Source organism: Cladophialophora yegresii, assembly GCF_000585515.1.
Source record: "Cladophialophora yegresii CBS 114405 chromosome Unknown aczIN-supercont1.1, whole genome shotgun sequence".
In the NCBI taxonomy this organism is placed as follows: Eukaryota; Fungi; Ascomycota; class Eurotiomycetes; order Chaetothyriales; family Herpotrichiellaceae; genus Cladophialophora; species Cladophialophora yegresii.
In genome coordinates, this window is record NW_006913045.1 from 792,768 (window position 1) to 812,972 (window position 20,205).

General features: G+C 54.0%; 7 protein-coding genes across 7 annotated transcripts; 5 read left to right on the plus strand and 2 right to left on the minus strand.

Annotated features, from left to right (window-relative positions):
• Window positions 1-631: 631 nt before the first annotated feature.
• Window positions 632-4,258, plus strand: A1O7_00288 (uncharacterized protein; the record flags this gene model as incomplete). Its single annotated transcript, XM_007754330.1, has 4 exons — window positions 632-757; window positions 820-1,067; window positions 1,125-1,495; window positions 1,560-4,258. The coding sequence occupies 4 exons, from the start codon at window positions 632-634 to the stop codon at window positions 4,256-4,258; spliced, it is 3,444 nt and encodes a 1,147-aa protein (XP_007752520.1).
• Window positions 4,259-5,354: 1,096 nt separating this feature from the next.
• Window positions 5,355-5,657, plus strand: A1O7_00289 (uncharacterized protein; the record flags this gene model as incomplete). The annotated part of the gene is made up of 1 exon (XM_007754331.1): window positions 5,355-5,657. One exon carries the CDS (start codon window positions 5,355-5,357, stop codon window positions 5,655-5,657), a length of 303 nt encoding a protein of 100 aa, XP_007752521.1.
• A 1,114-nt stretch (window positions 5,658-6,771) lies between these two features.
• Window positions 6,772-7,917, plus strand: A1O7_00290 (uncharacterized protein; the record flags this gene model as incomplete). The annotated part of the gene is made up of 1 exon (XM_007754332.1): window positions 6,772-7,917. The coding sequence occupies one exon, from the start codon at window positions 6,772-6,774 to the stop codon at window positions 7,915-7,917; it is 1,146 nt and encodes a 381-aa protein (XP_007752522.1).
• Window positions 7,918-11,049: 3,132 nt separating this feature from the next.
• A1O7_00291 (uncharacterized protein) lies at window positions 11,050-11,824 on the minus strand (the record flags this gene model as incomplete). Its single annotated transcript, XM_007754333.1, has 2 exons — window positions 11,050-11,685; window positions 11,786-11,824. The coding sequence occupies 2 exons, from the start codon at window positions 11,822-11,824 to the stop codon at window positions 11,050-11,052; spliced, it is 675 nt and encodes a 224-aa protein (XP_007752523.1).
• Window positions 11,825-14,424: 2,600 nt separating this feature from the next.
• A1O7_00292 (uncharacterized protein) lies at window positions 14,425-16,733 on the plus strand (the record flags this gene model as incomplete). The annotated part of the gene is made up of 4 exons (XM_007754334.1): window positions 14,425-14,959; window positions 14,985-15,505; window positions 15,554-15,853; window positions 15,906-16,733. 4 exons carry the CDS (start codon window positions 14,425-14,427, stop codon window positions 16,731-16,733), a joined length of 2,184 nt encoding a protein of 727 aa, XP_007752524.1.
• A 623-nt stretch (window positions 16,734-17,356) lies between these two features.
• Window positions 17,357-18,325, minus strand: A1O7_00293 (uncharacterized protein; the record flags this gene model as incomplete). Its single annotated transcript, XM_007754335.1, has 1 exon — window positions 17,357-18,325. One exon carries the CDS (start codon window positions 18,323-18,325, stop codon window positions 17,357-17,359), a length of 969 nt encoding a protein of 322 aa, XP_007752525.1.
• A 344-nt stretch (window positions 18,326-18,669) lies between these two features.
• Window positions 18,670-20,136, plus strand: A1O7_00294 (uncharacterized protein; the record flags this gene model as incomplete). The annotated part of the gene is made up of 1 exon (XM_007754336.1): window positions 18,670-20,136. The coding sequence occupies one exon, from the start codon at window positions 18,670-18,672 to the stop codon at window positions 20,134-20,136; it is 1,467 nt and encodes a 488-aa protein (XP_007752526.1).
• Between the last annotated feature and the right edge of the window lie 69 nt (window positions 20,137-20,205).

The following is a 20,205-nucleotide window of genomic DNA, read 5'->3' on the forward strand; positions in this document are numbered from 1 at the left end:
GAAGGCCGAGATGGAGCAGGTCAAGCGAGGCTTTAGCGATGGTGAGGTCAATGCAAAGGTTGCGGAGGGCGCGGTCAGGCAAGGCCAAAGCAACGTCGACAAGCAACCTGTCATTTCCAAGAAGACAACCTCCAAATGAATGAGCATTCTTTGAGAAGTGGTAGCGGGGACTTCCGAAGGAGGACGCCTGCTGCTGGTATGGAGGGAGACATCGTGTGACCACTCAGCCACCCAAGCACTGGGTGGAATTTCATGTCAAGTACAAGTCCGCCATGTGCCGGAGAAGGGGAAATTTGCTAAGACAAGTGCTATCACGTACTATATATACAATGGCTGTTCAACGGGTGTGGACGTTGTCGACACAGATTACTCCGTACGGGCAATGCTTGGCGAAGGTGCGTACGACGTCACAACAGCGAGTATGTTAGTGAGGTTAGTAGAACGGCTTCGGATTAGTCATGCGAGTCAAAGTCCGGACTTCAATCGAGATCAACATGCGCCTGCTTAAATCTTACATTCATCATCAGATTCAGAGTGCAGTCTGAGTGTCGCGGCCTGCGGCTGCTCTTGCCGCCGTGAAGACGAATGAAGCACATGTGGTTCTGCGTTCCTTCTCCGATCCCACCCAACAATGATTTTATCATCCGACAGCCACGGCGAGGATCATGTCGTCGAAGCGCTGCCGGTTAAGAACAATGGCACCAAGCATGTCGACGATGCTATGCCCCTCGAAAGGAACGCTGGTCTTATCATGGCCGTACGTATACTACCTTGATCCGCGAGCCTGATTGTCTTGGGTAAAGTTCATGCCCGCATAAGGGCCGAGTCGTGCTGACAGGCCACGGAAAGACCAACAATGCTACCACAGCTCTGAAGGCGAGCACTGAGCGTCTCTATTTGTCACGGCCGCACTTCTACAAGTCGTTTGTGAAGGACGTTCAACGCGCCACGCCAGCGATCCACCGAGGGTACTGGCTTCGTATGCGGGCTGTCAGCTGGGTAGTCCGCAATTTCCTCGAGCATGCAGCCGCTGAGAGGAAGGTGATTATCAATCTTGGTTGCGGGTAGTAAGTTATGGACTGCATTCCAACAGTTTGTCTTAGTCGTGGTGCTGAGAATAGCAGTGACCCTCTGCCTTTCCGGTGGCTCGCTCAGAAGGGCGGTCTCTGCTCCGAAACCAAGTTCATCGACGTCGACTATGAGCTCTTGATCGAGGCGAAGCGGGACATCATCATACACCGGCCTGAGATGAGAGACCTCCTCCATGAGACAGCGTCTGGTATTAACGGCATCGACTCTTCCGTTGCGCTCGATAGTGAAGAATATGCCGCCATCGGCTGTGATCTACGCAATATCCGAAGACTGGAAAGGCTGTTAAAGTCAGTGGTTGATCTTGAGCAAGCATCGGTCTTGTGCATCGCCGAGGATTCGACCTCGTTTATGCCTGTCAAGGCTGCTGACGCGCTGATCTGGTGGTGTGCAGGACTATCGTCTGGTGTGTTCCTTCCTTATCATGCCGTGCAGTTGTGCTGCTCTTGCCTAACCATCCAACACATCAGATGTCACATTTTGTCTTGTGGAGCCTAGCAGTCCTGATCAACCTGACAACCCTTTTACCCGGAAGATGACGGATCACTACAAGGGCCTCGGTACGCCCTTGAATTCTATCTTCGAATACCCATATGACCGTGCCCAAATTCAGCGTTTCAGCAATGCCGGGTATGCTCACATAGATCACCAGTCTCTATGGGAGCTGTGGGCTGATCCGCGCTTCTTGTCGCCCTCGCAACGTATGAAGTTGGACCACGTGGAACCATTCGATGATTGGGAAGAGTTTGCTCTCTGGGCCAGTCACTACTGCCTGGTCGTAGCACGTAACGGCAATCAGCCAGTCCTCCCCAGCAAAGTCCACATGGCCCGACGCGACTCGATTTCCAGCGATGCTTCTGACATCTCTGCACGGACGTCATCACCGTGCAATCCAGACTCCGAGCACTTTGCCTTTCGGCACTATGGTGACCCAGGAGATCTTTGCCGTCGCCACCATGGCTCAGCTTATCCTATACCGGACCAGGACGCTATAGCAATCTTTGGAGGTAAGGGGTCGAATTCATACCTCTCTACCAGTGCAGTCTGCCGGCCGCGACACCTGAACGACGAGACACCCGTAGTGCTTCCGCCAGAGGTGGGTGCCCGATCTTGTCACATGATGATCTCTCTAAATAATGGTGATAATATGCTGGTGGGCGGCCGTCGTTCGCCGAGTCAGCCTCTGAAAGACTGTTGGTTGCAGAAAGGAAATACGTGGTATCGCATACATGATCTGCCAGAGGGACGCTATCGGCACAGGCTTGTCCCGGTGACCTTACCTGGGAACGTTTTCGGTGCTGTTTGCTTTGGCGGCAAGGTGAGCCCAACGAAGGTTGCCGTTGACGTGCTGTTATGGGAGCCTCTCAATGGCTGGCAAGTGCTACGAATCTTTGGCTCGGACCCCAGGCCTCGATTTGGACCGAACTTTGTCTGCCTGGGTTTCAATCACGGCTTGTTATTCGGCGGCATGAGGCAGGACGGCGTGATCTGTCAAGGCTTCTGGCGGTGGCGTCTTGTCATCCGCGATAACGAGGTACTGGCCCTTAGATTCCGCCCTTCTCATGCGCTGGACACAAGCATCGGCTCGTATCAGTACTTCGCACGCTTCGCTGCCTCTTATGGCTTCGTACAGGACTATCTTCTGATCATCGGCGGAATAGCCAGAGGTGGCTGCATACCCAGAACGTACGAGGTCCTAAGCCTTACCGGGACTTTCTCCACCTGGCACGACGAGGAGCGCAAGGAACCCAGTTTCAGAGTGAATACGATCGAGGCAACGCGCTCGCCGGACTGTCCACGGCCGTTCCTTATCGGCCATTCCACCCGGCCGACGCAGACCGGTGCCTATGTCATCTTGGGCGGCGGCGCGACTTGCTTCAACTTCGGAGACTATTTCAACCGAGGCATTTGGGTCCTCTACGAGAAAGAGGCGGGTCTTTCGGCTGACTGGATCATTGTCCCCAGCCAAGCATCGAAGCTGCCGCCAGTGCATTCAGATTGGGACTACACTGGTGCGAGGCGGAAGGAAGGCATTCGAGTTGATCCGACCTCACTGACCGGCCCACAAGAGTTCAACAACGCGGTTCGTCTATCACAGCCTCTTCTTATGAGAGGCCTCGACTGCGGGCCTGCTGCGCGGTTCTGGTCCTCACCCTCTCTTGGGAATGTGCTCTTGGACGAATTCTATCTGGAGCAAGACATCACTCCCGGTACATCCCCAACCAATGCAAACCAAGCGTGGACACAATTTCTCGACGAGGCAGGCATATCCTCGAGTATACTAAATCTTCCGCCACCAAATGCAAAGATCAAAAGTTGTGCTCTATCCTCCGGCAAGGCCGACAAGGCGCAGCTTGCCAACCTGTTTCGACTTCCCACCGAGTTGAGCAGCATAGACCGTCTCATCACATCCGTGCAGCTTCAGATCTCCAGGAGAACGTGCCACCAGCTTCGGTACAGTGCAACAGGAACCATTATCTTCCATCAACTAGGCACGCGGAAGGTGCTCTTGTCCCCTCCTTTCAACCAACACAAGCTCGGATATGCTCCGGGCTCGCACATCAGCGACCTCAATATTCTCTGCGATCCAACGCTGTTGCAGGAACACTCCTTCTACACTATACCAGGCACGAGCACTCACGTTGCTATGATGCAACCAGGAGATGCATTGTATATCCCACCTTTCTGGTCTCGTGCCAGTGTGGTCCTCCGCGGTCCCAACCGCACCATTGGTCCCCAACAAATCCGAACCGACATTGAGGGGTCTTCTCCAGCAGCTACTGAACCACTTTCGACACTCATCGGTGGCAGGCATGCAGTCACTGACAATGAGACCCCACCCAGCTCCAATGGGAAAAGCGATCATCAACTCAATCCACTCGATATCACGTTCAAGGTATCCTTTAGGATGCTGCCTCGCTCTGCCCTAACTACAACCCGGGACGAAAACTGGTCAGCTGAGCTCAAGGCGTACGAGGATAGTAGACGAGACCTCGAGGCCGTTATGAAGAGGTTCACATCTTGTTTTGGCAAATCAGTTGGGGAGCCTGCAACGTTCGAAGGCCAGCCAGGCGCCGATATGCTACTCGAGCACATCCCGAAAGATGTTGCAAAGGTCTACCTGCAGCGATTGGGGAAGGAGCTACTGATGAAGGCCGAAGAGCTGTGAAATTTCTACCAGCACGCCGCGATGGTGGTTAAATGAATTTCAACTCGGTCGGGATGGCACACTTGTCGACTACTTCCACGAAGGGGCCCAATAAACACGCCGCCCGCCTACCTTTGGACTTCAGCGAAGTTCTCGCAAGTCCCCAGGTCGGTCTTTCAAAGAGCTAGAAGAACTATACCGCAGGCTCGTTTGATGCAGGGGTTTTCAACTTCCTCAGTATGTGTGATGTGCTCAGACTGGACACGCTGCCCAGTACACAGCCCGCCTCGTATGGCGTGTCGGCGCAACTACTGGCCTCCAATATCCGCGGCGAGCTAGCTCAATATCGTTCCACGGTACCGTGCCAGTGCTGTGTCGCCTCACACCTTTCATTGTATATCCGCCAGTAGCGCGGTTTTTGCCTCCCAGACTTCACCACATTCCCTCAGAAGAGCATGAAAACCGCCGCATCAAAGGTCAAGGGTCTGTCGGCAACGTTACGCCGCTACCAGAGCATGTCGTGCGATTTCACCTGGTGGAAATTCTGTACGTCTCATGGGCAGAGTTCAATTTCTCAACCAAGCACGTTTTGGGCAATGTTTCCCCAGCACATGAAGCCTACAGTCCCCAGAAACGGATACCGACAGTCTCGAGGCTGTCAACAACGGCGCAATGGGAGAAGGGAAACGCAATCCGTGGACACAAGCCAAAGAGGTGATTCGTTTGCTAGCCGTGTCACATGTCATTCATGCCTGCTCCTCAGTGACGAGACGAAGCTCCGTCAGCGCGAAGGACATCAGTCAGCCGAAACGAAGCCGGTCAGTCATACCATCAAACAACAGTCCGCGGTGCTAAGATGCAGCGAAGTGCGTGCCGTGGACCTGTGTTATATCAAAGGCCTTTCCTCAGCACGAATCCGAACCAAGACTCCTAAAGCCACCCACCCACATCCTCTGAAAACCATATAACCAATCCTGTCTCCCCGTATCTCGACTCTTGACGCGCTACACTGATCTGTGGAACCATGCCCTCGACATCGACACCGGAAAGATGGGTCGTCTGGTCTTCCAGCCCCCACCACTACTGCCACGACAAATCCCTCTTCTTCAACCTCACCATGGACGACGACACAACGCCAGACCTGACCAAAACCAAGGACTCCATCGTCCTCGGCAAAGGCGACGTTGTCATACCGATTAATAACAATCCCAAAATCAGCTCCCTCCGCTTGCGGGACGTGTTTTACTACAAGACGGACAAGGCCAGGAACATTATCAACCTGACGCTATTGCAAAAGGATTATCCGAAGCTGATGCTCGGGAAGATGAAGCTGGATAAATTCCATGGGACGGGGATCGTGCATGCTGATGATCCCACGCGGGTGGTTTTGGAGGTTGACGAGTTTGATGAGCAAAGATGATGGAATGTGTGCGTTGACATGATAGAATCTGGGCAGTACCAAGATCAGCATACTGACTGGATCAATCGATCTGGCGCTGATATGGTACTATGTAGTGTAGTAGGGTTGGGGAGCTGTCTGCTACGGCATACCTATGACTAGGAATGGGGGATGAGAACCGGAGACTGGGACCGGAAGCTGGGAGCTGGAGTACTACCTAGGGAATCTATCACAGTTCTGTACCGTGCAGTGTACTGAGTATATTATCGGTGCTTGGGCTGTACCTTTAGGTCCAGCGGGAAGTAGACATAGAGTACTGAGCACTCGATCCTCAGTGTTCAGTTCCTCCTCGATAACGAATCATAGCCTGTCCCTGCAATGCCGCAGCGGACGATCTGTGACAGGAACCCAGGTTGCGCCCGTCTGGCATTTCTGGGTTGTCGAGCAGGACAGTCTCGTGAGACTGAACGATAGTGGTCACTGACAAGAAATCTTGCAGTCCTCCCTGCTCACGGCTCAAGGCCTCCCACCTGTAAGGCCCGTAGCGGATGATCTACAATTAGGGCCTCGAGTTGCGGAGTACGGCGTTCTTTTGGTCCTTTGAGTAAGGTAGTCTCGTGTGAGAGTGAACCATGGCCCGCAGTGAGAAAGCGAGGATGGGAGACGAGGGCACACGTGTATCACTGATTGTCGTTGGGCTAGGCTAGAGTTCACGTTATGGTCACCAGCGACATCAGCGTCCAAGAGTGTCAAACGTCGCCTTGAGCATCACGTCGTTCTGGACATCACGTCGTTCTGAACATCACGTCGTTGTGGACTGCGTATCACCATCCTATCTCATCCTTCCCCCGTGGCCAAAACGAAGAACGCGATACCTCGTACATAGACCCTCATTAAGATCCTCATTCGCTTCCTCATAATCACTTCCTCATAATTCGCCCACCCTCTCGTTCTTCTTCTTCTTCTGCTGGGGTTCAGCATCCTGAATCCGAACCTGATACTGACGCATTCGTTCTTTGTCCACGGCCCCCCTTTAAATACACCGACATCCACACAGCCGTAAGATTAATACCCACCCCTCAGACAGACAGACTGCGCGACATATCCACATCGACATCAAACCACGATACGCAGCATGCCCCCTTTAGGCGGCGGCGGCTTCTTCCCCGTCATCCCCGGCACGACCATCTACGGCCCCGTCCGACCTCCACGCAGACCGACACATCCCATCTCAGCAAGAGATAGAGATATCCCCCTGCCAGAGACGTGGCCTTATCCGCCATCCTCACGCCAGAGGCCGCTCAACTTCCCGGCCCCACCTCTGGGGAGGACGCACCATAGACAGACCATCAAGTTCACGCCGTGGATTCTGAACCTGTCGTCCCGGGCGCATAAGTGCGTGGATCGGAATCTTTTCAGGGAGCCAAGGCCAGGAGCCGCAGGAAGCGGAGGTTCTGGCACCGTCGTCCTGCCCATCCTGCCTGGTCCGAAGCGGAGGTGCCCCTTCTTTGATGTGACTGTCATGACGCTGTCCAACGTCGAGTATACGCCGCAGGCGGAGTACTCGGAGTTGAGCTGGCCTTTGCTCCAGCAGCAGGGGTTTACCCGCCATGTGCTTCACAATGACCACACCCACGACGTGACGTACAGGACGGGTCGCGCGAACGCGCGACAATACCGTGATGGAGCGGACATAGAGGATGTCATGACATTAGTATTGAGGCCAGGATCGGGGCCGGGGTCTCGACGTGGAGTAGTCCCACGCCCAGGACGTAACATTCATGGCGGCCCTCGTTTTCGTACGGAGAGGCACGCGCCCTCGGAGCGATGCGGTCGTCTCGACAAGGAGGACAGCGTGATTCGCCATGTTGCTTTGCCTGGCGTGGATCTGCTGTGGTGCGGGTACGATTCGTTCATGAACCCCGGGGTGATTTCCGTGCAAATGACTGGGGTGGCGATGGTGGATTTACGGGCCTGGAGTTGGGGCGTGGAAGCTGGGATTGTAGGTAGGGGCGCTGGGTTTCGGGGTGATCCGAGCGGCGGGATGGGGGTGGTCGTTGGGTGGGTAGCGCGGTATGCTGGTGAAGGACCACATGAGGAGCCGGAGCATGGAGATGCGGAGGATTTGTTCCGCAGGATCGTGCAGGGGGGATTGCTCGCGGGGGAGGATCTGGTTAGGGAGATGGGCGTGGATGAGGGAGGGAGGACCGCAGTGAGCGAGAGAGGAAGTCAGAGGGGAACAGGGAGGGTGAGAGAAGCGGGAAGACAAAGACTGAGGTGAGGCAAGGGAAGACCTGGCGATACTACTGAACTGCGCGGAGGGAACGGTTTCGAGGAGATCTTTACTCTAGCTGTGCCGTCACTGTGATGCGGATTTGGTCTCTTGTGCTGTACGAATAAAATGGTCGGGGCGACTACCGACCGACATTTTGTCGCCTGGCGGGCTGTTTACCCAGTCGCTTGTTTATGGGTGACAAGGACACTCGGGTCGAGTAAATGGGCTGTTCCTACAATCTGTGTCTGATTCGGCAGTGAGGGGAAAGAAAAGGTGATCACTAGACATTGAGATGAGAGCTCTGAGAAACAGAGCTCATGGAAAAAGGGTCAGAGACATGAGAGTCGGCAATACATGGAAAGGAGAGCTCAGAACAACGAGAGACAGAAGTCAGGAAAACCTTGGAATTCAAGTTTGCCGAAATTTGACTTTGGCAACAAAGTAAAACGAGATCTCGAGCTCAGTTGAAAGCAAGCCCACAAACGCTGAAAATGCTACTTGCAAGGATGCTGAATGACAGTCACGGAATGAGCTGTAAGGAAGATTGGAAGTGCTGGGTGAATGAGATTCAGAGAGCTATTACTCAAGTACTTCATCCGGACAGAAGATGAGGACCGGCTGAACAAATGCAGGTAGGCTTGGAGCCACATAAGTTATTCTCGCTGTGGTCATGCATCTCCTCTGTAGCACAGCACAGGAAAGCTCCATGTGTTCAAGCGCCGACATCACCGTCTGCTCACGCTTCGTTTCCAACTCAGGGCAAGGTGTACACAGGCAGAAGCGAGGCAGCCGTGATCTGACTGTCCTGCGCTCCTGGCTTTCGGTTGTCATTGTAAACTTGCAGCGACATCGCCCATCGTTTAGAGCCCCTTGGCTTGATTCCTTCAGCAAAGCCTATTTACTCGTTCAGAAAAAAAGACAGCAACTGAACGATAATCTCACTGACTTGTAGCTCACCCGTCATTCTCCCTGGCGTTCCTCATGCAACGGCTCCGTGATGGACTCTCCGTCCAGCATATCCAGCTTGACAATCCCCATTGCCCAGGCCCGGCATTCTCGCGCAGTCAACCGATTCATCTCGATCAACGATAATCGTGCCGGTCTGGCTGTCCTGGGCCGGTTGTATGGCCTTTCTTCCGGCGCGAGTCGGTGCACCTCAGGCTGATTAAGTAACCCCTGATAACGACCTGCACGTTCACCCATACGCGTCAAGATATTGTTCCTCACTTGCTGTTCGTGATCTCGAACTGCTTGGAGGTATCGATCAGTGTGGTATGGCGATAGTGGGTTAGTGTTATCTCTGAAGGTTGCCGCACGGCCATAGAGAGATGATAGGCCATCGGACAGACCGGTCGGGATGAAAGGCTCGTGTACCGCGTGGATCCTCTTCAGCTGTATAGTTATTACAATGTTGAGCATTCAGGCGCACCGGGATAGCATCGCCGTAAGAGCGACCACCGTCCTGCAACGCACCAGTATTGTTGCGGATGGATGTATTGGTGGCGACTCTCGGTTGGCGTGAACCAGTGGCTGCATTGTCTTTCGATGTGGAATGGGTAGAACTCTCATATCCTTGCTGACGATGAGCTTCTCCAGCTTGCGACTCTCCATTGGTTGCAACAGCGCGTTTGCCCGAGGACATTCTTCCATCCTGCTCACTGGACTTTGCGCGAGACTGGCGAAAATGGCTGCCTTGACCTTCAAGTGTTGCACTGTTTTTTGGGCAGAGTTGGAATGGCGTCCACGTCTCGGTTCGGCAGCTGGCAAAAGTCGATCGTGGTCCTCACGAAAGATGGCCCCCAGCCCCTCACAATCAGTGCAAGGAATCGCCGAGCGCACAAACCCTCCGCCCGTCCGTTGCACCGACGGCAGTTTCCCGTAACCCTTGCATCGTTCACAGACGATTGGAAAGCGGTCTCCGATTAGCTCAGCGTGATTCGTGACGGTGACGGTGACTGGAGTCTCGTGCCGGCCAGTATCGATGTAGACAGTACGATGCCCTTTGATAACCAAGACTCGACCATCAATGATGAGTCGCGTACAGTGCGTCAAATACCCAGTTTGGTCAGAGTCGTGCGGCATAGGCTCTGGCGCAGCCCTAGTTGGCTCTGAACCACGTTCATCCGTGTCCGAGGGAGGATTCTGAAGATCCTCCTGCGTATCCTGAGCGTCGCGAGAGACCGTATTTGTTGGTGAGAAATGCACTGACTCGACAGAGGCTGGGGCTGACGCGTCCGATGAACTGGTGCTGCGACCTCCAGAAGATGGTGGACCCTGATGGGTGGGTTTGCGTGCCATGTTTGGAACGAACTATATGCGAGGTAAGTATTGTGAGTGAACAAAGCAGGAATAGACGAGTTTCGCTGGTAAGCCGTGGAACGAAATATTGGGAGCGTGGGGGACTTATATAGGCTAGGAAAGGCGCAGCAAACGCGCTCGGGACCATTCGGTGACAGCAGGTAACAGGAGCTTGATTGTCAGATGTGATATGAGCTAGTCATATTCACAGTCAGTGATGTTCCACGACACAGTTCCAGTCTCTCTTGTTTGCCATCTCAAACAGAGTCCGAGTGTCAACTGGGATATTCCAGTCAGCCGGGGAGGTTGAACTGGGATGGAGGTGAAAGTGATCAATTTTGCACAGGTTAAGATCGAAGACGCGGGTACCTTCAGAAGCTCTCGCATACGTGCTTGAAGAGGGTGGCCAGATCACCCGTGAGGACTTCACCTCAGTGTCGTGCGGCGATCGCGCCTTGAGGGCTATTGAAGGTTCCATATAAGCACCCTTTAATCAGCTCGAGGTATCACCAATAGACACCATATCGTGTGACTCTGCTCCAACACTTCAGGTTTGGACACTTCCTGCGGGGCTGGGATTTGCGTGGACCTTGTACAGAGTTGATTCGATGTTCATCAGCCCAGGCAAATGTCTCCATATTCCATCCATCGGTTTTCTTGCTGATGGCTCTTCTGATACAGAATATCTCCGGTTCTCGTTGTAGAACCAGGTGACTTACGCATTTTCTTCGTCTCCCAGAGAAAATGGCATGACCATCACCCTCTCGTTAGGAGCATCCTCTGCTGGGATGTCTTGTTGTAATGTACAATATTTCGAACAGTTGATCAAGATGCTCGGGTTTATTCCTCATTTGCCATCCTCGCTGCGGCGTCCCTTGCCTTCTTCAGCTCCTCCTTTTGTTTCCTGATGGCGTCCATACCGGCCTTGACCCGTTGTCGATCAATTTCTGCTTGGGCGAAGAATTCCTTGAGCCTATCCATCTGCGCGGTTTCTTCTGGGTTCTCCGGGAAAGGCTCACACTTGGTCGCGGTCTGAAACCAATTCCAGAGGCTGCCAGGCTGATGTGGACCTAAGCGCAGTTCGACGCTTCTGGTGAAGGCAGATCCTGCCGAAGAGGCTGGTGAAGGTGTCGGGGCTTCAGAACCCGCCTGAGACTTTGCCTCTATTGGTGACCATGTCGCCCTGTACTCTCCATCGCTGCTTGTCTCTAAAGAGGTCGATTCCAGCTCGTTCAACGCTTCCTGGTCGGCACTCTCAAAGGTCAATTGTAATCGGCCCGGTCCCTGTTCCACTGTGATGGGTAGACCTGGATTGTGATATTTTAATCGCGGCAGATGTTCTTTGTGGAAGATTCTTGCAGGCCTGGTGCTCTTGTTCCATTGCTGGCGATCGTATTGCAGACTCAGTCGCGTCAACTGGGGTAAGGGAGGAGGAGGGAGAATAGCAGCGCCTTCACCATGGCGGATCGCAAAAAGCTGTACTCGTCAGCACTAGCCCATTAACTGGAACAGACTACGGGACTCACTTTCTGCACGATGTTAGCCCATTTCTTGGTATCTAGAGGGAAGAACTCACTGGTTGGAGATGGCGCATGCGCTTTAGAACGTTCACCATTGTCGCAGCAAATCTTGTAGCTCTGACTTCAGCAAAGGAGAAAGACAACTCGGACTGAACTACAGAGCACAAGTTGGATAGCCACAATACACCCTTCCTCACCAAAGCCGCTGAAGCTGCTGGTCAGTCGCGGTATTCAGGGCTTGCTTTGCGCTGCTGTGCCAAGACAAGGCTGCACAAGGCTAAAAATCCGCAGTTTTACCGAAGCGGGTCTAGGTGCGGGTCATAATAAGCGGAGACCTGCGCTCTAATAGGAATCAGGCTCTCTACCAAAAGGGGTTGTTGATGTGAACGAAAGCGAGCGTCATCTCTACATGGTTGAAGCGAACTATATTGGTAGGCTGGTTATGCATATGCCGTCAGTGCGGCATCTCGCTTTGTGAAGCATCCGGGGAAAGTCACGCTAGCCTTTCCTGGTCAACCTTCAACACGTCGTTTTTGATCTGTTAGTAGGCGGCGCAGTCCCATGGGGCAAGCCGTTACTGGGCACAGATCTCCCACGCTGGACTAATGAACACTCTATTCGAAGTACCTGGCTCCTTTTACATGGCACGGATGAAGCCGCGATGCCTCGTCCTGCAGGGGGTGTGGGCTTGGATGTGGTACAACTATTTCCCAGGTCCACAAACTGGGTTCAGAGCGCAGGCGACTTCTCTGGGACTCTGCTGTATGAGACGCTTTTCTGTATCGGCGAGCTTGCGCTTCCGATTAGCTGCACTCCTTCCATCATCTCGGCGACTGCGCAGTCTGTCCTTGTGATCTTGCTTGGTTGCGGAACATGACTCTAAAGGGAAGTGCCTTGCCAGCGCGGCGTTTTATATGGTCTTTTGCTTCAGCTTTCCATTCTTGCGATGTTAGCTCGGTTGATAGCCAGTCCCAGCTCGTGAAATGATTACATAGCGGCGTCTAAAGCCTGGTACACTTCATCCCTTCAGGTACCGCAGTAGGCCCGGGTATTGTCCAATCCTGAGCCTCTGTGCTGAAGTGTCCCATACATTGGCCACTGTGCGTACTAACACCCTCCTCTTCATGCTGGAGAAGAACTCTTACCGGACATCCTGACTCCACACAGAGGTCGCAGACCTCCAATTGTCAGGATGATGATCTGGTGCAAAGGCTGTAGAGAGAACCCCCTGCCAGCCATCTCCATATCTTTAAAGCTCTTATACCACCATGTTCTCGTTCTGCTTGTTTTGGCCCTGATAACGATTCAGGTGGGATTCGGAAGGGACAGATTATAGGCGGTTGGTGTCTATGAGAGACGTTCTCAGCGGCATAAAAGTCTTACAGCATGGATTGCCACAGTCTCGTGCAGTTAGGTGTTGTCTTGCTGCCAATGGCAAGTCGGCCAGCCTGCTGTCTTCGTCAATGCCAGCGCAAACAAAGTTGAGAAGCGCCCATGTTCCTTTGTTCGCAATGCTGTTGCTGAGATATGGTCCTCATCTTTGGCATTTCAGCAACAGCCAACTACGTCGACATTGTTTCCTGAAATCAGATTGACGAGGCCTTCTTCAGAGCCCTGCCCAAACGAAAGAAAAAGCGACGAGGAGAGCATTTCGAGGCTGGAGGGAGACCGGAAGGATGAAGAAGCGCATCAACGGTTCTCGTGTTCCGTGTGGCATTCATTTCAATGAGACTGAGCCTGGCAACATTTCAAGATTTAGCGTTTGATCCAAACCAGAGGGTGGAGGTAGGATTTGTGCCTTTCGCCAGGATAAAGCCGACAGAAACTTCATGTTGAAGAAAGACTGTGCAGTTCCGAAAGCCATCTCGACGCAAGACGGGGATCGAGCAAAGGAAGTCCACCCGGGCAGTGGAGTTGGTAATCCCAAAATTAGACAGGAAATCGGTTGGGAGGTCTGCTTTTCACTGGGGTTTCGGGTGGATGCAAGGACTGCAATGACAAGAGATGCAGCTTAGATCTCTACCTTGGCCAGGACAATGACGATCGAGGTCCGGCATGTTGACTGAGGGGGACAAAGACTTTCCAACACTGTCGTTAGGAAAATGCAGGCTCCGTACAGTCGATGTCGTGTTTGGAGGCATCCCGCTGGAAACCCTGTGAACACCGCAGACAAACAGCTGGGGAGTGCCTTTCCCTGTAGCAGCAGGAAGGAGAGACCACATTGGAAGCCACAGGGAGACATAAAAGACCCAACACTGAAGCATCGCCTGCCTTCTTGCTGGCCCGAAACAGAGCAGAGCGCAGGCAACCCGGCTCCCCCTGCCCCTTTGGGTTGGCGGATTTCAAAGTGAAGACTTGTGCCAGTTCGTCTCTCGTTCTCACATTCCAATCTGTTTCCTCATCCATCTTCATCTCAACCATCACCTTTCAGAACACATCATTCTTCAGATCCCACATTCAAAAAGCTTCAGGCACATCTTCAGATCCCAAGACATTAATTTCACACTGTCGCTGGCGACAGTTGTGTCATTGATTGCTTCGACTCTGTTGACGCGCACTCACTTTCGTTCTTCAACATCACACATCCTATACCCTTTCGCTCCCTTCATCAGCATCGAGGAAGCCCTTGTGTAAGTCGTGACCTCTTTCTCGTGAGTGACGAGTTTGCTGACCGCTGAAAGCCTAGGACCTCACCATGGCTGATCCTGAGCGTTCAATTCTGCGTCACCGTGGACCGAAAAAAGACAAAGTCAACTCTTTGACTGGCGGCGCAGAGACGTCATCTGTTGCTGACCGAGTCGAGGACCACATCACTGTTGTCGCAACCACTGGCACAGAACCAGAATCCACCGTCGCTGAACCTCAGGGTGAAGACAGCCGTACCATTGAGTTTGAAATAGACGAAGGTTTCACCTTACCGCCAGCACCGCCTAATACGCCTGCTGAAGCCAATCTTCCAGTCATTCGTGACTATGCCGTCGTCACCGGCCCAAATGGCGAGGAGTCACTTGTCTGGCTCGCAGCTGCTGACGCTTACCTTGACGGTGTCGAAATGATTGAACAGCAGAAGGCTGAGCCAGTGACTTTGGGAACACTCCTGTCTGACGCGTTGACACCCCTTAATGTCATCAACACCGTCGTTTACCTCGCTTTGCTGTGCGCCAACGCGAAGTCGAGCAAGCTCATGTCTCCCGCCATGCTTTGTGCCCTTGGCCAGGTCAATGAAAACGGTGAGTTTTCAATACTGGTGCTTAGAACGCTGGGCTGACTCTGCTGGAGTGGGAACGATCACCGAGGGACTCTGGAAGACTGTGATCACTCTCGCCCGTGATCGCAATCCTCGTCCATCCCTCCGACTTCTCGGCTACAACGTCCCTACCGTCGATATCTTTGTTGTTTGCTGCGGCGAGCCTGACGATGTGGTCTTGGACACAGTCAAAGCCGCATGCAAGATCGACTGGCCAGCCAAGAAGTTCCGCATCATTGTCGCAGACGATGGAAACTCTCTGAGCCTTCGAAACAAAGTTCAACAAATGCAGGGAACATATACCAACCTTCACTACTACTCTCGAGTGAAGCCAGCCGTTGGACACCATGGGTACAAGGCAGGAAACCTTAACTCGACACTTGTTGACTATGTTGAGAAGACCCCTGCTGGTTACAGCGAGTTCTGTGCAATCTTCGACGCCGACATGATGCCTGAGCCGAACATTCTTCGAATGCTGGTCCCTCACGCGATTAAGGATCCAAATCTCGCAATGGTGACTGCGGCCCAGGTATGAAGTTCCAGATTGACTGAATCCGCCACGTGCTGACCATCCTAGTTCCATTACAATGTCCCAAATGATGACCCTCTGAATCAAGGCAATACCACTGGCACTGGTGCTGAGGATGGAAATCGAGACCGAGTCAATGCCGCATGGTGCCCCGGAAGTGGTTTCATTCTCCGCACTGCGGCGTGGTTCGATATCAAGGGATTCCCAGAGTTCTCCATCACGGAAGACCTTATTACCAGCTGGTGCCTTCACGGAAAAGGTCACAAGATCGCCCTCATCCCTGGTGTGATGCAATGGGGCCTGCAACCGGATTGTCTGATCACTCACTTGAAGCAACGTCGCAGATGGGTAAGGCTCGACCCAACAACCTGAGACGGGCTCCATGACTGACAACCAACAGTGGACTGGTCATATCCGTGATGCGTTGCGCTACAACTTCACGTTGAATGCGCAGGCCTTGAGTGGTGCAAGCTTGATTCAACGCTATGCCATGTTTCATCATGCCTGCCGTCCATATACGATGACGATCACCCATACAATCAACACCTTGTTGACCCTTGTCTGCTTGTGGTTGGGTGGCCCCGTCATCGGCGGTTCTGAGGTTCGTGGCTTGAAGCAGATTGTGTACTGTCTTGCCATCTCTCGTGTCATCGGCCTGATCGGAGACTTCAACTCCATCTTCTCAGGCAGCTACCTCAAGGTTCGCCGCATGATCGCAACCGGTGTCTGGATGGGCCATCATTTCTCTCGGGACACTCTCCAGACTTTGTTGCCCCAACGCCTCGGTGGTCTCAGACTCAGCTTTGGTGTCAGCGGTGTCGAAGACAAGCCACAGATTGGTGTCAAGGAACGCGATGTTGCCACCCGCCCTGCTCTTCTGACCCGTGTCTGGATGGTCCACCAACGCGAGGGTATTCTCTGGCATCTCGCTTTGTTCTTGGTGACGGTCTGCCTCGTCCTCTATCGCGTCGTGGGTGTGTTCAAGGCGTCGACTGTCGATGGTCAGGTCATCTTCAACGATGACGTCTGGATCGAGCTGGTGAAGTCGGTCGGATTCCCAGGATTTGCACTCCTCGACAATGTCCTGTACTATCTCACGCCCATCTTCTACATGATCGATCCACCGACCATGCCTGAGCGCCGCGAGACCATGGAGTACGACGCCGACACAGGCCTCTGGAAGCCACGCGAGGAATACAAGAAGGTGTCTTACACCAAAGCCAGTTAGTGGCTGGCGGTTCCGCATATCCTTAGCGTCGCCTGGATGGTCGCTGTTGTTGTCATTGTGAGCCGAATGTGAGGTGATGGGCTGTGACTGGGAGTGATAGGAGTCGTGGGCGGTGGTCAAAGTACGCTGAAGGTGAGAGGTTGTCGTTGTCGTTGACACGTACACGTACCCTACAGGAAGCGGAGCCTAGTGAGTATGACATCGAGCTTGGCGCCGTTCCAGACTGACCGCGACCCGCAGCACGCTATACTCTCTGTCAGCACGATGCCACGCGGTACCAAGGAGACGGAAGCACATGCGTACACAGCAAGCAATCGACGGCAAAGAGCAAAACGGGAATAACTGTCGTACATTGATGGCCTTCAGCAGTGGGGAAAGAGATGACCAATTTCGCTTGACCAAACGGTGCTGCGACTTCGACAAGACCTGGCCGGGCTCAGAGCTTTATTGTTGACATTGTTTGCGGTGCTTTTACCATCAGACAGTGGCGTCCAGGTGACCAGCGCTTGTCGTTCATTCCTGCTCAAAGCAGCCAGCGAGACACAGAGTCTCCTCTTAGCACAAGTTAATAGCTTTAGCTTTTTCATCAATGAGACCGGCCGCAGAACAAAACAAAGCTGAAATCAAGCTTTGCGTGCCATGTTCAGCATCTCCTTCGCTCTCAATTCCTCGTCAAAGGCGTCGGGGTCCTCGACGTCTCTGTCCTTTTCTCTCGGTGGTCTCAATCCCAGCTCTGCCTGATGGTCCCAGATCCGATCGTGCCTTCTGGCCCACCTCTGTTTCCTCTTCTGCGCCTCCTCGTCACTTTTTGGCTTCCATTTACTCTTCAATATCCTCCGAATAGCCTCCGGCGAGACTTTGAAGTGCTCAGCCAAAACCGGGGTTGACCATCGCTCAGAGTCTTCTTCATACAAGGCACGAATCCCGTCCATGGCATCAGGTGACAGTTTCTTCCGTGGTTTCCATCCTTCATCCCCGAACTTTTTCTCCAGCGCCCCTTTTTGAGCTTGCCATGGTTCGAGTTTTTTCTTGGGTTTCACTGACAGATCACGAAGTCCAATACGTGACTTCTTGTTCTTTGCCGAGGACGATCTGCCAATACCAACGCCGACGCCGACACCTATAGCACGTGTTCCTGCGCCCTCCGCCTGGCCTGTTAAGGAACTCTCTCTTGTCCACGGACGTCCTTGTCTGTCTCGGAAGTTGTGTCTGTCAGATGTGATAATTATGCCGCCGCCACCCTCCTCCTGGACGTCGCTGTCATCTCTTCTCGTTGATGGTGTCTCATCGCGTCGCGGTGCAGGCCTTTCACTCGCCGCGTATCGTCCGTCCCTCTCCTTCTCGACCCATCGCCTGTCGTCGTGGCCAAAAGGAGTTGCCGCCTGAGAGGAATATCTACGCTTCTTGCAGATGTGGACGTCCTCTGATGCGGGCAGAAGAGAGGATACGCATGCTTTTGAGGAGAATGGCAGGGACAATGATACTGATGTGCCTTGCGGCCTGAAGGGAAGGGCGGGTATTGTGGTACGGGCGTGGCGGTTTGGCACGGCCCTCAAAGCCTCGAGGAGTCTATACCCTGACTGCGAGTTCATCATCTACCACAGAGCCTGTTGGATAATAGATCTCACGTGCGGACTTCGAAATATTCTTGTCTGTGAAACCCAATTTCCCACGGTCCACCTTGAATCATGATTCGTCGATACACGCGAGCCGCTGACTCGGACGAATCCCACGTCGTCGTCATTGACATCGACATCAATTACTATTTACCGCGGCTCACCACATGACCATTCTCCAAACCACCAGATTCACGTCGTGCTAATAATTTCCTTGCCGGCATACGTTCCCAATGACTACGAATACTTCCACAAGGTAGGGCAACGGGGTCGCATATTCTCAACGGGCCACTTAATCTCTCCAGAGTATCGCCACAAACATGGCGTGGCCGAACCCATTCCGGCGGCGTGACGAGAATACCAGGACCTGCTGGGGCTACACCTTCCAGCTGACGCCCGAGCACCTGACACCGGAGCAGGCACAGCCCCTGAAATTCAGCTACGACGTGCTAGGCGAAGAATGTTACGAGATCCTCGACCAGATGAGCCGCAAACCGCCGGTCTCAGAACCCTCAGGCCACAACGCCGCTCCCGAATCAACAACAACATCATCCGTATCCCCAAGTGATCCCGACGCAGCCTCTTCTTCTCCGCCACGCCTACCAAAGCGCGACCTGTACATCCTCCTCCGGGACAACAGGCACACGCACCCGAAACTCCAGCGCCTATGGGACGAAGTGACGACGACCCCGGACTGGGTATCGTGGCCTCAGATCGCGCGCGGCCAGGACGTCTTCTACCGCTACGGCGCGGCCACGCTGACAGGCTTGGCCTACCAATCGCTACTAGGCGGGATGGGGGCGCACAGGGTTGTCGAGGTGCTCGCCCGCACGGGAGGCTTCTCGACCAAAGTGGCGCGCCACCGCCTGTTCGAAACGACGCAGCACATCCTGCAATGCACGCGCGACCTGACCTCCATAAAGCCGGGGGGCGACGGCTTCGCGAGCTCGCTGCGCGTGCGCCTGTTACATGCGGCCGTGCGACGGCGGATCATGCGTCTCGCGAGCGCGCACCCGTCGTACTACGACGTCGAACGGTTTGGCGTGCCGATCAACGACCTGGACTGCATCGCCACGATCGGCACGTTCAGCGCGACCATCATCTTCCTCAGCCTGCCGCGGCAGGGGATCTGGCTCACCCGGCAAGAAAGCGCGGACTATATTGCCTTGTGGCGCCTGATCGCGCACTACGTGGGCACTCCGACCACGTGGTTCGAGACGCCCGACACGGCCCGCCGCGTCATGGAGAGTTTGTTGCTCAATGAAATCAACCCGTCCAACACGAGCCAGGTGCTCGCGAACAACATCATCCGGTGCCTCGAGAACCAGCCGCCCACGTACGCGAGCCGCAGCTTTCTCGAGGTGAATGCGCGCTGGCTGAACGGGAACGACCTGGCGGATGCGTTGGGCCTGGGGAACCCCGGGTGGTGGTACTGGGCGCTCATGGCGGGCCAGTGCATCTTCTTCAGCTGTCTGTGTTATACGTACCGAGCCGTGCCGGCGCTGGATCGGCGGAAGATCGAGACGCTCAGAAAGGTGTTTTGGGCCGTCATTGTCGAGGGCAAGTATGGGCTTGGCGGCGAGGAGACCGTGTTTGAGTTCAAATATGTGCCGGAGCTGGGGCTGGGGACGGGGAAAGGTGATGGCGATGACGTCGAGGTCAAGGGCAAGGAAGTGGGAATTGAGAGGAGGAATTTCAACACGTTGGTGGTGGCGACCGGTGTGTTGGTGGCAGTAGGATATCTCGGTGTCAAGGTGTCGATGGCCGTCTTGGGGAGAGTCTTCTGAGGGAGTAATGGACCCGAATCATTCACGCATTGCACCCTTCTTCATTATCGAACCAACGTGGGACTGCGT